General features: G+C 40.6%; 1 protein-coding gene across 4 annotated transcripts; it reads right to left on the minus strand.

Annotated features, from left to right (window-relative positions):
• Positions 1 to 4,952: 4,952 nt before the first annotated feature.
• On the minus strand, positions 4,953 to 11,645 carry ZNF706 (zinc finger protein 706). Of its 4 annotated transcripts, none has more exons than XM_058564727.1 (5): positions 11,466 to 11,645; positions 10,667 to 10,711; positions 7,760 to 7,896; positions 6,285 to 6,392; positions 4,953 to 5,255 (listed from the first exon to the last, which is right to left on the minus strand). In XM_058564727.1, exons 3-4 carry the CDS (start codon positions 7,892 to 7,894, stop codon positions 6,297 to 6,299), a joined length of 231 nt encoding a protein of 76 aa, XP_058420710.1. In that variant the 5' UTR covers positions 7,895 to 7,896; positions 10,667 to 10,711; positions 11,466 to 11,645; the 3' UTR covers positions 4,953 to 5,255; positions 6,285 to 6,296. The 4 variants fall into 4 exon arrangements, with proteins under 4 accessions (XP_058420710.1, XP_058420711.1, XP_058420709.1 ...); XM_058564728.1 differs by having other exon boundaries at positions 10,663 to 10,711; XM_058564726.1 differs by lacking the exon at positions 10,667 to 10,711 and having other exon boundaries at positions 11,466 to 11,643.
• Between the last annotated feature and the right edge of the window lie 4,042 nt (positions 11,646 to 15,687).

The following is a 15,687-nucleotide window of genomic DNA, read 5'->3' on the forward strand; positions in this document are numbered from 1 at the left end:
AAACTCGGCAGATAACATCTTAACCAAGCGATGAAGGCTAACATCACTAGTAATGTCATGTGGGGATCATTCACCCCCAAGATAAGGTGATAACAAGGACACTTCACCTCTATGATCTTCTTTCTAAAAACCTTTTACCCCAACGCAATCACGAGAAAAACACCAGACAAATCCAAACCAAGGGACATCCTACAACATACCTCCATACACCTCCAAACTGTCAAGGTCAAGAAAAACAAGGTGAAGACTGAGAAATCAACACAGACCACAAGGGACCAAAGAGAAATGACAACTAAATGCAATGTGGCATTCTGGATTGGATCTTGGAACAGAAAAAGGATATTAATAGACAAAATGGAGTTAATGGTAACACATCAATGCTAGCTTCTTAGTTTTGAGAGAATAGCACAGTAATATAAGATTATAACATCAGGGTAAACTGAAATTGGGAGAGGCGATACGAGAACTTTCTTGTAGTACCTTTACAACTTCTCTGTAGGTCTAAAAATATTCCAAAATTAAGAGTTCATAAAAAAGAAAATTTCAGAGATCCAGATCAAATAATACATAGAAGCATCCTATATCAAAATCAAAAGACTTGCCCTAAGTTTTCAATACTATTAGCCCAGAGGACATCTAACTTGCAGCCAATACTGCAGATTTCCCTTCCTTCCTCAGCACAAGTGTTCTAAACTAATAGCCAGTACCTCTAATCCCAACTGGCCGTTCTCCATACGTCCTTTGGGTGAAAAGATGATCAGCAAACAAAATCTGAACAGCTTGGCACAAACAATGTGACGTTTATATGAAAGCCTGTGAATAAAGGCATTTCAAAATTTGATCTCTAGTGCCTTTTGCCAGATATTTTAAGTCTCAGTAGGATAAAAAAAAAATTAAATAAAAATAGATTCACTGTCTTTAAAAGACAAACCTTACCAGTATCACATGTTCCCATGTAATGAGTAAGAATTTCTGAGTATCATAGTTTTTTTTAAAAAATCTACATTTTAAAAAAGCACTTCAAGGGAGGCCGGTCCGGTGGCGCAAGTGGTTAAGTGCGTGTGCTCCGCTGTGGCAGCCCCGGGTTTGCCGGTTCGGATCCCGGCCACGCACTGATGCACCACTTGGCAAGCCATGCTGTAGCGGTGTCCCATATAAAGTAGAGGAAGATGGGCATGTATGTTAGCCCAGGGCCAGTCTTCCTCAGCAAAAAGAGGAGGATTGGCAGATGTTAGCTCAGGGCCGATCTTCCTCACAAAGAAAAAAAAAAAGCACTTCAGCTGTTTGACATAGGTAAGCTATAAACTAGTTGACATGTGTGAGTAAAAGGAGGCAATATTAAGATTTATAATGAGGCACCTTAATATCTGATATTAATTTGATATTTAATATTTAAATTAATATTTAAACCAAGACTGTCTCTGGCAAACCAGGATGTATGGTTACCCTAGCTATAAGCCTCATTTTGAGAAAAACTGGCAAACCAGGATGCATGGTTACCCTAGCTATAAGCCTCATTTTGAGAAACACTGGCAAACCAGGATGTATGGTTACCCTACCTATAAGCCTCATTTTGAGAAACGCTGGCAAACCAGGATGTATGGTTACCCTAGCTATAAGCCTCATTTTGAGAAACACTGTTATATTGTTAGAGGATATATTATTATGGCCTCCTTCTTACTAACTAAATTTTAGTAAAATAGAATCCAAAATGCAAGTCTCATTCTGAAGTTTGCAACACAGAAGGGAGTAATAAAGGGAGGTACTTAGTCTACAAAAACCTAAGCCATTATTAATAACAACATGTATAGAAATAACCATGCTGTCTACATAAATGATTAGAAAGTAATATGATTTTAGCATAATTACTTCACACTGTAAATATGCCCATATGGACATAAATAAATGATGGAAGTCTGTCTCTATATGCGCAGGTTTTAATTTGGAGCCATATTACGTACAAAAAATTAGAGCTACAGAATGGCTATTCAAAAACAAAAACAAACAAAAAATCCCCAAAGGATGGTAACTCAGCAAACAGCTTATCCAAAGAACATTTAAAATAGAAGACATTTAATTTTCAGTTTAATATGGTAATCCACAATTAATAACGACAGGTTGAAGTTTTATGAATAACACATCTATTTTCTCAGTTAAGTAGACAGATGTTTTAGTAAATCTACACATTGGAAGCGCTTAAGATTTTTCTGAAACTTTTACAATACATAAAATTAAGCTATCCTGAGAGATTTCAGAATGTAAAGTCATAGTAAACACAACCCCCTAGTGTTGATCTTCATTGCTATACACTCTAAAAAGTATATATCTCTGACCAAAACCAAACCAGACCAAAAACTACCCCCAAAATGAAAAATCTAGCACAAATGAATTGATTCAGATCCAGTAATTTAAATATGGTATTTCAGTTATAGTTTGGACTGTGGTTGATCACTGTATTATAGAAAACGGCCTCTACATTAACCACATTTCAAAACAGGTACAGTATATTCCACATATGAATAAAAACAAAAAACAAGGGGTTTTTTTTTTGGTAAAATAGTAGTGTTGGTAAATTCTATTTTATTCATGCTACATACATCTCCGGTTTGAATTATGATGTGATTAATTAGCTATACAGTATCTTAATATAAAACCAAAAGCATTACCTCAAATCTCAGTCAATGTCATTAAGGACTTATCATCCATTCAATTCAATTAACTGACCTAACCATTTTTCACTTCAGTATTATTTTTATATTAATAGCCAATTACTTCCCACTTCCAACAACTTACACTTATTCTATACAGCAAGGTTTCAGAGCAAGATTTTTCCTTTCATTCTTAAGAAATATTCTTTAGAACCAAAATAGACAGACTGCAGAGCAAGCAATGAGAAACGAAAGAAACCTCTTGCCACCCTTAGAACTACCGAGCTCTACACTCAAGAGACAATTCTAAGAAATAAAAAAAAAATGGGAAGAGGCAATATGAAAAGTCCTAAAACGTAGAAGACATTAGACTAGTTTAGTTTTCTTTAATATCTTCTTTAATAAGACATTACAGCACACAACTGAGCCCCACTTTGTCAGTTAAACATGGGGATGTAGATCCATAAGAAGGAGAACGGAAACAAGTTTAATCTCAGCCCCATTCCTTTTGGCAACTAATGGACATACAGAATACAAACGGACCATTTCTCTCTCCGTGTATTTTATCAAGTCTTTGAAGACACCATAACAGTTTTATAACAAACTTTGCCGTGATCTGTTAAAGAATCTTCAAATTAAAAAACAAGGATGTTTAAGAATTGTAATTTTCCGCTTATAGCAGATTTAACTCAAACACAATAAAAAGGGGATTGTACTAATAATCCTCAAAGTATGAGAATATCTTACGCAAGATCAACGCAGCTCTTTCCCTATAACTGAGATCTAGAGTTAAATATGGTGTCTTCAGCTGCTTATAAAAAAGGGTTAAATACAAGAACAAAAAGCTTTTATTCTAAATTACAGTCAGTAAAACAAACGGAAAAAATATTAAACCAAAACTTGCGAATGATTTTTAAATGATCTGCTCCTAAACATAAACATACATATGCTCAAAGCACTTTTCCAATGCTTTAAACTGTAATTTAACCAGAACTTCTATAATACTCACCACAAGCAATTAGGGAAATTCTAATGTTCTGGTAACCAACATATTGGGAAATAACAGATACTAAATCTGAAACTTAGGAAATTATATACACGAAAAAAATGACTATCTCAAAGTAAGAGGATAAAGATAGGAGTTGCTAAGAAACTATCACCACTGAAGCTTTTCCTTGGAAATATCTGATTTTAAACTTCCAGTGAAGACAAACAAGGTGGGCAGAATATGCACAGCTACAAAACAAATGCAGTGATGAGTTACAGCAGAGAGAGGGAATGCATTTTGTAATCCACAGGATCAGATTTGCAGCTCTAAGCAATTACCAGTAAATATTTGAGTGTTCTTCCTATTAACTTTAAAATTTAAACTAAGTTACAGCAGTTTCACTCGTAAAGTTAATAGCAGACAAAAACAATTTAGAAGAATCCTAAAATTAGTCTTAACTGAGTACGATTTACCTCATTCATCTGAACCAACCCACTTCCCCATCCTCAGAGCCACAAGAAAGAGGATATTGGCCTATTTTAATGCTTTTCTAGTTCAGATGGATGTCATACTATATACAGTCTTTGATTTTAGGAACCAGCACAAAGGAAACTCTTAAAATCAACTATTCAATTTAAAAGGAAAGGAGGGAGAAGGTTCTGGAAATTAACCCAGCCACACGTCATTCCAATCTTCCTGTTAATGCAAAATCCATTCATAAAATCGGCCAAATCACTAACAACTTCCAAAGACTCCTTCAAAACTTGAGTTTCAATGACAAATTAAAGAACTCAAAGAATTTCTAAATAATCCAGGATAATTTATAAAAGACAGATCTTTACCAGTTCACGTAAGTTCCATCGTATTTTGTATTAAACAATAGGCTTACTGATTATTTCATTATGGCATATGCTTCAGAATGTAATCATTCAGAAGGGCTCACTGACAATCCAACCACTTTAGGAATTTATCAGTTATCTACAGGGTATACCTGGCTGGCAGCTATAGCCAGGTCATACAGCAAGCTGAAATATTCCAACCTCAAACACAGCAAACAATCAGGGGGGGAAATGACACATGATTGCAATATACTAAGGCAGCAGGTAAGTCATTCTTCACCTAGATCAGCAGCTGCCAATAAAATAGTGTGCACAAATTTAATGAATGAATCTGCTTTAGTTTAACTGATGAATCTACCACTGAGCTGAGAAAGGGAGATAAGAATTGCGCTTGCTATTCTAGCTGATGAATTCATTAGATTTTTATAAGGCAAATAATGTGGAAAGTTAGAACAGAATTTCTAGAACCATTTATCCTGTGATGTTGTAAAATCAAAGTACTACTTTATTAAATGAGTTATTTTACACAATATGAACATCAATATAATTACAATTGTAAAAAAATTTTTTATAACAAGGATGGACTGATTTTCAGATTTCCAAATCAGAGTCAACTGTACATTTACACAGAATTGTCTTTGCATGAAGCCCAAAAGGGAACAGCATAAAAATGAGTGTTTCTGTAGCCCCTTTATTTTTGCTGATCAACAGTTTGTTAGAAAAGCAGCTGCAGGTTTGTTACCTAAGGGCTGAGAAGAGTCAAAGCTGTCACGAATTCACCTACAAAATATAAGCAAAATTTTCAGTGAATGTAAGCATTGCACAAATGCAACTTAAAATGCATACATTTTAAATGTCTAAAAAAAGCACGACATGCCTAAGCTATCAAGTTAGTCTGACAGATCTGTCAACCGGATTTTATAAACAGATATTTGATGAATTTACTTATTTATTTATTTATTTTTTTGTGAGGAAGATCAGCCCTGAGCTAACATCCGTGCTAATCCTCCTCTTTTTGCTGAGGAAGACTGGCTCTGAGCTAACGTCTATTGCCAATCCTCCTCCTTTTTTTTTTCCCCAAAGCCCCAGTAGATAGTTGTACGTCATAGTTGCACGTGCTTCTAGTTGCTGTATGTGGGACGCGGCCTCAGCATGGCCGGAGAAGCAGCGCGTCAGTGCGCGTCCGGGATCCGAACCCAGGCCGCCAGCAGCGGAGCGCGCACACTTAACCGCTAAGCCACGGGGCCGGCCCCATGATGAATTTACTTTAAAAAGAAATAATTCTTACAATCACTCCATCACCCACCATTTAGGGGAAAAAAAAGCCAACCACACAGAAAGTGTAAACCGATTATTTTCAAGCAACTACCAAGTTTACACAGTATATCCCTACATTTTGCCTTACATTTTAATGCACTTAGAAGCTCTGCTAAGCACTAAGTAAAATACTTGCATAAAGGCACTCAGGAACATTGGTCTGCAGCATTTCTGGGAGCAAGACCCTCAAATACCTATGTAACAGTTATTTTCTTTAAGCTGAAAAGTCTCTTCCCTCTTTGGACCTGGGTTGGCCAACATTCCCTCATCCCATTTTTGGCTATAGTAGTAAAAACTAAGGTGTTTCAAAGGTACTGAAAGGATATGGTCTGGGAAAATGGACTTTTAACAATTATAAAGTTAAACATTAACTTAAAAAGGAGAAGAAATCAAGTCTCAGCTAGAAGGTAGAAATTAATTTCATAATTACAGTATTTTGCTCTTGTATATATCCATGAGATTAACAAATAAAAAGAAGAAAAAGTCAATTACCTGTAAACAGCTTTATGCCTGAACATCAGCCAATTCTGGAGGAAGTGGAGTCTTAGGATGCTTGCTCTCAAAGTGCTGCTTAAAGGTCTTAGGGTCTGGCATTTGTGTCTAATTTTAAAAATTGTGCAAAAAAAAAAAAGTTAGACCTGATTCATGAAATAAAAGTGTATCAACTTTTAAAATCCTAAGCCTGCTCATGAGAGATAATTATTGCAAAATACTTTTAAATTCCTATACCTTAGCGCTGGCATGTGATAAAGAACCTTATAACAAAGAAATAAAAGTTTTTTGTTGTTTTGAGTTTTTAAATATGTGAACTACTCTAGTACTTTTAGGTCAAAGTATTTCACAGTAATTTAGTGAAATTTACTTTTACCCTGCTTCTTTCCAAACAGAATCTGAAGCTGTTCCATTTTCAATATTTTGAGTCTATCAAAGCTCAATATAAACAAGATATTTAACGTAATAGATTTCCTCTCTCTTAGATTAATGAGAACTTTTATCTAGTTCAGAACTTCCATTTCATCAGTAATGACTTCGATAGATGATCAACTTTAGTCTAGGAATCATGTCTTATTAAGACCCCTTCCCAGCCATACCACCAATCCAACCCGTAATAGGGCTTTGGGGAAAATATATACTGGACCAACCTCACTATGCATTTTTCCATTGGCACTTTTATTCACTAACTTCAAGGGTGGAGAGACAGAGACTCCGGATTGGAATTAAAGAAAAACTTCTTTGAGGCAGTGTGGTATAGTGGTCCACAGGGTGAACTCTGGAGCAGGACTGCCCGGGTTCAGATCCCAGCTCTTCTACATACTAGCTAGGTGTCACTGCACAAGTTATTTAGTCTCCATGACTGTTTACCCTTCCGTAAAATGAGAATAAAAGTACTGTATCTCACAGGGTCGTGTGGATTAATGGGCTCATACATGTAAAACACCTGGACCAGTGCCTGGCAAATGGTAAGCACTCAGGAGTAGCTGTTACGATTATTCTTCAAATCTAATAAAACACAATTCTAGTAAAAACCCTCCATGTGAATATACTCTATATAGTTTTGCAGACGTCCTAACTATGGTCTTAGTGAAGAAAGAAAAAAGCCAGTTACAGAAGCAGAGGTATATTCACTAGTATCTTACATAGCTCTAAACTAAGAATGTAGATCTGACTTCCTTACAAAGTTCAAAGTGGATTATTTGCCCTTAAGAAGACATCTTAATTCTCCAGGAGAAAAGGGACTTTGCTTTGTTCACTCTTTTCCCCAATACCTAGAGACTTGTGCCTGGCCACAGGAACTATTCAAAAAAATATTTGTTGAACAGATGAATGAAGATGGATTACCAGCTCTCAAATCTACTATTTCAAGTAAAGCATTTATTTTGCCATGGCTGCAAAAATTTAACCTATACAAACTAATCTCTAATCCAAGAACTGTCCACAGGAAAGCTATGTCTTTCAATTCCCCTTACCCTACAGACAGTGCAAGTATATATTAAGGCAGCTTTGGCAGCAGCCTTTTGGTCATGTCCTTGTTTCTTCTTTTGTCCAGCTTGCTTTTTGGCATTTTTCTGCTGAGACTGAATCTTCTGCTGTCCACGAGCCATATCTAAAAACAGAGGTTGAGGCATTAGAGTGATTTATTTACTTGAATACAGAGTAATCTAAGTATGATAACACTTGCAGAGTTGAAGACTTAAGATTTACAGAAACAGTTGTCAATTAAAATGCATGGGTTTTCAAATTGTCACATACCATGCCACGAGAGGATAAGGTGGTATAACCACTGTGGAAAACTGTTTGGCAGCTGTCTACTCTTTACCCTAAACCAAACAATTCCATTTTTGGTATACGGTATCCAAGAGAAATGCAAATGTATGTACACCAAAAGACACTGTACAAGAATGTTGAGAGCACCTGTTTCCAAAACTGTCCAAATGCCTATTAATAGTAAAACAGATACATAACTTGTGGTATATTTATACAATGGAATACTACACAGCAAGCAAAAAGAAGGAACTATTATTATAAGTAACAACATAGTTGTATCTCAGTGTTAAAGGAAAGAAGCCCGATACAAAGAATATACGCTGGATAAAGTTCAAAACAGGAAAAGAAAACCTAAGACGTAGTGACTGGGAAGAAAGGGTGTGAAGGGGGATTTATAGGGTGCTAATAATGTTCTATATCTTGACCTGGGTAATGGTTATACAAGTGTGTTCACTTATAAAAATTCATTGAGCTACACCTAAGATTTGTGCACTTTGCTACACATAATCTTCAAAAATTCACCAAAAAAAGTTTAGCCCCCTCCTCCAATCATTTGTCTGATCACTTTGCAAAGGTACTTTCCCCTTCTAATACTCATTGTTGCGACTTGAGAGTCTTACAACTGTATGAGAAATAAGAGCTGTCTTCTAAAGCTTCTAAAGGAGATCACAGGAGCAATGGAAATTGTTCCCTTAAATACTTAAGTTTCATGAAACTCCTGTGCTATTCTAAATCATCTATAAAGTTGGTCTTTGCAGGATTGCTGGACATATTATTAAATAAGATTAAATTAGTTTCCAGAAGAGAGAATGAACCTCCTAAAAAGGGTAAAGGTACCTTTATAAAAATGAAAGATACCACTTTTTACTACTGATGATCTGAAATGTACCTAAATGGATTAAAAATAAGTTACTGAAAAAGTTACTTTTACTTTTTTCATTGAAATTAAAGTCTTCTATTAAACAACACAAGTTAAACTTGTTCATAAAGGGTCTATGAGTCTCAGCTGCTTTTTAAATACATTAAAAGTGAGGCCTAAGTAGAATTCCTACCTATAGCTCTGACTAGCACTGCAATTAAATTTTAAACTTTTAAATTGTTGCAGGGCATGAACACACGATAGATCTACATGAACTTGACCAGAAAACAGTGCTGGCTTTTTCTGACTGGAACCTTAATTAGTTAACGGATATGAGGTCAAAGTATTTCACAGAAACACCTGAGCTTCTCTCCCAAAAAGAAAAAAAAAAAGGAAGGGGCCAGCCGGTGGCGCAAGCGGTTAAGTGCGCGTGCTTCGCTGCGGCGGCCCAGGGTTCACCAGTTCGGATCCCGGGCGTGCACGGATGCACCGCTTGGCAAGCCATGCTGTGGCGGCGTCCCATATAAAGTGGAGGAAGATGGGCATGGATGTTAGCCCAGGGCCAGTCTTCCTCAGCAAAAAAAAAAAAAAAAAAAAAGAGGAGGATTGGCAGATGTTAGCACAGGGCTGATCTTTCTCACCAAAAAAAAAAGGAAACAAAAAATAAATAGACTGATTGGACAAGTTCCCACTAGGATCTAACACTGAACTCAAAGTCAAATAACATATAGAAGATGATCAATGCTTTTCTAGGAAGCCAGCTGAATATTTAACAAATTACAAAAATGTCTAGTGTGCTAGCCTAACATAAGAACCCCATTCCCAAATAATGATAAATATTACCAGATATGTTAGTTCTTGAAGACTCAACTTCCATCTAAGTTGTTTTTTTTTTTTTTAAAGCAAATCCTCACTAATTCCAAGCCAAATGGAAAGATTTTTTTTTAAGTATATTTAAGTCCAAATCTTATGGCAAGCTTACCAACCTGTTCCCATGGAAACAGATTTGGATACTTATGTATCACTTGGATGACAGTAGTCTCGTGTTCATCTTTATGTATCCCAATGTTTTATAAAGCTCTTAATGTCTCAATGTCTTGGTATCAGTACCTTACGTTAGACCACTTCAGTCCTCTCATGCATCTGAATTCTTCCACACAAAATATGCTGTGCATGTTAATACACTAATTTTGTGGGTAACCTCAATTGTTTTACGTTGAAAAAAACTTATAAAATGGCAGGCCACTAATTCCAGAAGTTTCTTTGATAACTAGAAGTCATTAACTATCTTAATAACATTTTCATGCAGTGATCTGTACACAGCAATGTCATTAGATGTACACTATTTTTAACTTTTGCATTTAGAACTTCTCCTAAAATAAAACATTATGCAACAGATTTAACCATTTTCCCGTCATCTAACAATGGTAACGAAAAAGCCATAAAAGCTTTAATAAATAAAAAACTGTAGTTGCTTGTTCTTATTTTTAAACAGAAAACTTACCACCAGGTAAAGGAAATCGAATTAAACAGTCTAAAAGCGTGAGGTAGGCCCCTAACTTCTAACAACACCCTGCATCGACTTCCTTTCTGAAAGAAGAAATGCAAACGAACAAGCCACCTGCTTTTGGACAGCTCAACTCAGGACTTGCTCTCCACCCAATCGAATTTTCTACAAAATCTTAAGCATAACTTCTCCTTGACTAAATGCGACAAACTGAGAGGAAAGAAGTCATTTACAAATACCTACTCGCTGGTCTTGAACATAACTCTTTAGTACGGTTTTCCGAGGGGGCTGCAAAGAGGGAAGTAGAACGAATAACGAGTTCTTCCAGAATGAGGAGCTCTTACAGGAGGCAACAAGTAAGCACTGCCCCCAACATCTTCTTAAAACCAAAACAAATGAGTAAGAGAAAAAATTCTGGATCCAGGAAGTAGGATCATTCTCCATAACCATCTGAAGCGAAGTGGCCCGGGCAGTGATCAACATCCTGACCCTAGCTAACTACATCCTTCTGGGGAGGGCAGAGGACGAAAGCACCAGCAGCAAAGTCTGTTTCGCCCAACACCTCACTGACCCCAGGCGCTGCCCGGCCCACCTTCCTTCCCAAACCGGCCTCTGCCGCCTCGGGGAGCCGCCTCCTCTTCTCGGCCCCCAAGAGCCACACAGCCCCCACCTACCCGCCACTCCTCACGGACCCCGGCCCGAGACGCGCCTCCTGGAGGCCCTGGCTGCCCGAAACCCGGTCCCTTCGGCCACGGGGAGCCCCGGCCTCGAGAAACCGGCCAGCTGCTGTCGCCAGGGGGTAAGGTTACCGCTCGGCTCCCGCGGCCGGCCTGCGACCCGGCCACCTGCAGGGCCTGGCAGGCGCCCAAGCTGGCCCTCTCCCGCGGCCCGCGCCGGGACAGGACGGGCCCGGCCGTCCCCAGGGAGGCAGAGGAGCCGGCGGCCTCTCGCGACCCGCGGTGACCCCACAGTCCCGGCCGGCGGGCCCCCACCCGGTTCCCAGGCGTCCTGCGGCGTCAGCGCCGCCCCCACAGCTGCTCACCCGGGCCGGGACAGTCTTGCGTCGGAGAGACCGCGCAGCGCGAGAGGGCCGGGGGAGGCGGCCGGAGGGAGAGGAAGGGGCAGCGCACCCAGCACCGCTTCGGCTCCTTCACTCGCCGAGCAGGGAAAACACGAGAGCCCAGAGCACAACAGCCCGCGCCGCGCGCCCGCCGCCACCGCGCGCGCCCGCCGCCGCCTCAGCCGGGGGAGGCCACTCCGCCTCGTGCCCGCGCACGCCGCGCAGCTCTCCCAGTAGCCCCAGCGCCCGCCCGCTCCTCGCAGTCCCCGCCCACTCGCCTTCACGCTGCGGCCTCCTCCCCCGCCCCCACCCCGCTCGCACGCCTGCGCCCTTTCCGGTCGCGTGGGCCAATGGCAGCACGCCCCTATTACATAAGCGTGAGGGGGCGGGGCTTGGTGGTCCCTGGGAGACGGGAACTGCGAGGGACGTCGCCCTCTGTCTCCGGCGCCGCTCTTCTCCCACGTGCTCCGTCTGGGCGGTTTCAGCCGGCCCTGCGAGCCCCGTGATCTCGGTCTTGGAGGGTGACGGCCCGCGGCGTTTTCACAAGTCACCCGCCGTCTCGCTCCGGCAGTGGCCAGGCCTCGGTCCCTGCGTCCCTCATCACGCGCCTCCGGTCTCGGCGGCGCCCTCTTGTGCAGCAGCCCGGGGAGTGGCCGGGAGAGCAGCGCCAGCGCCGCGGCGGCGTGGGCCACCGACAGGGAGCCCGCCACCCGGGCCCACCGCCGCCCCCGCCCCCAGTGAGGCCGGCGGGCCGGGCGGCCCGGAACTGGGACATGCAGTTTTTGTTCTCTCACCAGGCGCTCTTTACCCGGTTGCCACGGAAACCCCTGTTATTTTACCAATCTGGGGTTTATCTGGGGTTTTTAGTGAGTTCAATTCAAGCCTGACTGTCTAACTGAAAATTGCTGGCTGGGCCTCCCTGACCGGTTTAGGCTGACTACTAACGATATACTGAATTGCTAACGTTTGGGAGAATAGTTAGGTTTATTTTTTTGCCTTCTGATTTACAGGCCGTGACACCTAACTTCCCTTATCTGGATCAAGAACGGTGGCGATTGTAACGATTATTAAATCTGCTGATTATCTGGAAACGGTATTTTAGACATTGACTTTGTTCTGCACCTCCCCACGCACAGACGCACATTGGTTTGCACCCTGGTTTCTAGTTACAACTGTCTGTAACAACAACAAAAAAAGAAGCTTTGGCATTTGATGTTCCCACCTTTCCCACAGCTTCCACTCTCCCAAATTTGCCTTTCAGTGCCCTGGAAGTTTTAGTCGAATATAAATACATCCCAAGGTACCTGGCCTGGGATATAGATATCACAGATTTGTTTACAATAGCCGGGAAGGAGTTAGCTGCTTATCGCATTTGGTTGACATACAATGATCTGGCTGTTCAGTCCTTAGTTTTCACCCTGATTTCAGCTCCTCTCATCTTCACTTTTCACAGCCTCCCTCCCATATTGCAGGTTTAAATTATGTATTTAAATTTTATTAATATCTCTCCAGTACTAAATTGTAACCTGATTTTCATCGTTATATACCCATTGCCTAGCAGTGTGTTAAACATAGTAGACATTGAATAAATGGACACTGACCAAATGAACTAGATATGTCTACAGGAAGCAGGACTTTTATTGACATATCATGAAGCCATAGCTTAATCATTCATAGTCGCCATTACCATAATAATTGTATTAACCTGGCTAATAGGAGCTAGAAAAGGTACCTGGAAGACCTAGAGACAGGAAATCTAAAAAGCTGTATTTGTCTAGCCATGAATGAGAGTGGACAGTGGAAAAGGACAGAGAAATCCGGCTGGCAGAGATGTCTTCTTAACTAGAGAGATGATTTCTGTTGTGAAGCAGAATTAATATGTCACTTGTTACCCAGGCCTAGAAGAAATATCCACTAAAGGCAGTGTTTCTTAAATTTTGAGTTATATTACCTTTGAGAATTTGGTAAAAACTCTGGACTTTGGCCCCAGAACGTTCATATACAGTCATGTGCCACAAAACGACATTTTGGTCAGCAACGGACTGCTTATAGGACAGTGGTCACATGAGTTTAGTACTGAAGGGGAGGAAGACTATCAACTACCCACTCTGGGTCTTTTCTGGCTGGGCTACAAATTAAATTGACATGAGACGGAATAGCAGGAGAAAATCAAACAAAGCTTTATAATTTGTATACATGGGAGAAACCTGGAAAAACTGGGTAACTTGACAAAATGGCGGAGGTTCTCCTCTTAAATACTATACTATCTTCAGATAAAGACAAAGGAGGATGTTGGGGCTGGGGGGAGTCAGTTATGGGAGATTACCAGAAAAGCACAGTAAACAAGAGGAAGGTTGTTATGCAGATTTGAGGCCTCACCTAGCACATTGATAAGTTTCTAGTGATGAGGTCATCCCCCCTTCTTCCCTGTACAGAGAGGGAGATAGCTTTACAAATGGAGATTTTCATTATAAATGTAAATGTTTGGTAAATAGAACTTTGATAAGAATGGGCTTAGCAAGGACCCTCCCAGTCTATCCATATGCAGAGTTATCTATGGTGATGGCCTGTCCTGGGGACAGGCCTTCTATCTTAAATTTTTTTAGGCAGTTAGTGTGAGGGGGAGGTCAAAATTTCAGAGAAAATAATCAAGGTAAAGAGACATATTTTGAGGTGGCCAATTCTGATCCATCACAGTACCATATAGCCTAGGTGTGTAGTAGGTTTGTGTAAGTAAACTCTGATGTTTGCACAACAACGAAATCACCTAACAATGAATTTCTCAGAACATGTGTCTGTCATTAAGTGGCATGTGATTGTACATTTAACTTGTCCCCATCAGTAGAGTTTCTTGACCTTGACACTATTGGGCTGGATAATTCTTTGTTATGAGGGGCTGTCCTGGGGATTGTAGAATATTTAGGAACACTCCTGTCCTCTACACTCTTGTTGTCAATAGCACCTCATCTCCAGTTGTGACAACTAAAAATGTCTCCAGACATTGCCAGATGTCCTCTGGGGGTCAAAATCTCCCCTAATTGAGAACCACTGCCTTAAAGACATGGTATTACGGTAACTTTATATGATGGTTAGGACATTTGAAATATGAAGGGAAAAAATGAAAAAAGGAATGGATAAGCTTCAACATCTGTGAAGTGACAAACAGTAAATGAAAGACGGGTGAATTAGCATTACTACCAGCTGGTGTCCTACTTATGTTATAGAAATGTGACAGCAAATGGAATATGAACTCCTTACAAGGATTTTTATATGCATTTCTAGTTTTAATTGTGAATGCTACAGTACTTCTACTGACTGTTTTTCTCTTTTGCCTTTAGACAATTACTCTTGGTTAATATGCAATAAGCGTGTGCCTATTTTATATCCAAAATCACAATCAGATTAAAGTGCTTCTCTGGGGGCCAGCTGGGTGGCGCAAGCGGTTAAGTGCAGGCACTCAGCTGCGGTGGCCTGGGGTTCGCTGGTTCAGATCTCATGTGCACACCGACGCACTGCTTGGCAAGCCATGCTGTGGTGGTGTCTCATATAAAGTGGAGGAAGATGGGCACGGATGTTAGCCCAGCGGCCAGTCTTCCTCAGCAAAAAAAGAGGAGGATTGGCAGATGTTAGCACAGGGTGATCTTCCTCACAAATAAATAAATAAATAAATAAATAAAATAAAATAAAATGCTTCTCTGAAGATGTGAAAGCCTTGTTTCTATGTTTGTATTCATGTTGGATTTTCAGGGGTGAAAGAGCTGGTGGTTAATCAATATATTATTCTCAAATAAACATAGATTATTCTGAATCATTTTCCCCAATTTACCTGTGGCATGTAGGTTAATATCTAAATGTAGTCAAGTGCTTGGCTCAGGGGTTCATTAGAGAACAAAAGAGGTGAGGTCCTGGCCCTGTAAGTCCTTCCATCTAGTGACAAATAATAACAGCAGTAATGATAATAAACTCAAAGCAAAAATGTTTCTTTTGATGGCTCTTCTTCCTCTACTCAACTTGTTTTTTTTTTGTGTGAGGAAGGTCAGCCCTGAGGTAACATCCATGCCAATCCTCCTCTTTTTTTGCTGAGGAAGACTGGCTCTGCCTAGCATCCATGCCCCTCTTCCCCACTTTGTATGGGACGCCGCCACAGCATGGCCTGACAGGTGGTGCATCAGTGCACGCCCGGGATCCGAACCTGGGCCGCCAG

Source organism: Diceros bicornis, chromosome 21 (assembly GCF_020826845.1).
Source record: "Diceros bicornis minor isolate mBicDic1 chromosome 21, mDicBic1.mat.cur, whole genome shotgun sequence".
Classification (NCBI taxonomy): domain Eukaryota; kingdom Metazoa; phylum Chordata; class Mammalia; order Perissodactyla; family Rhinocerotidae; genus Diceros; species Diceros bicornis.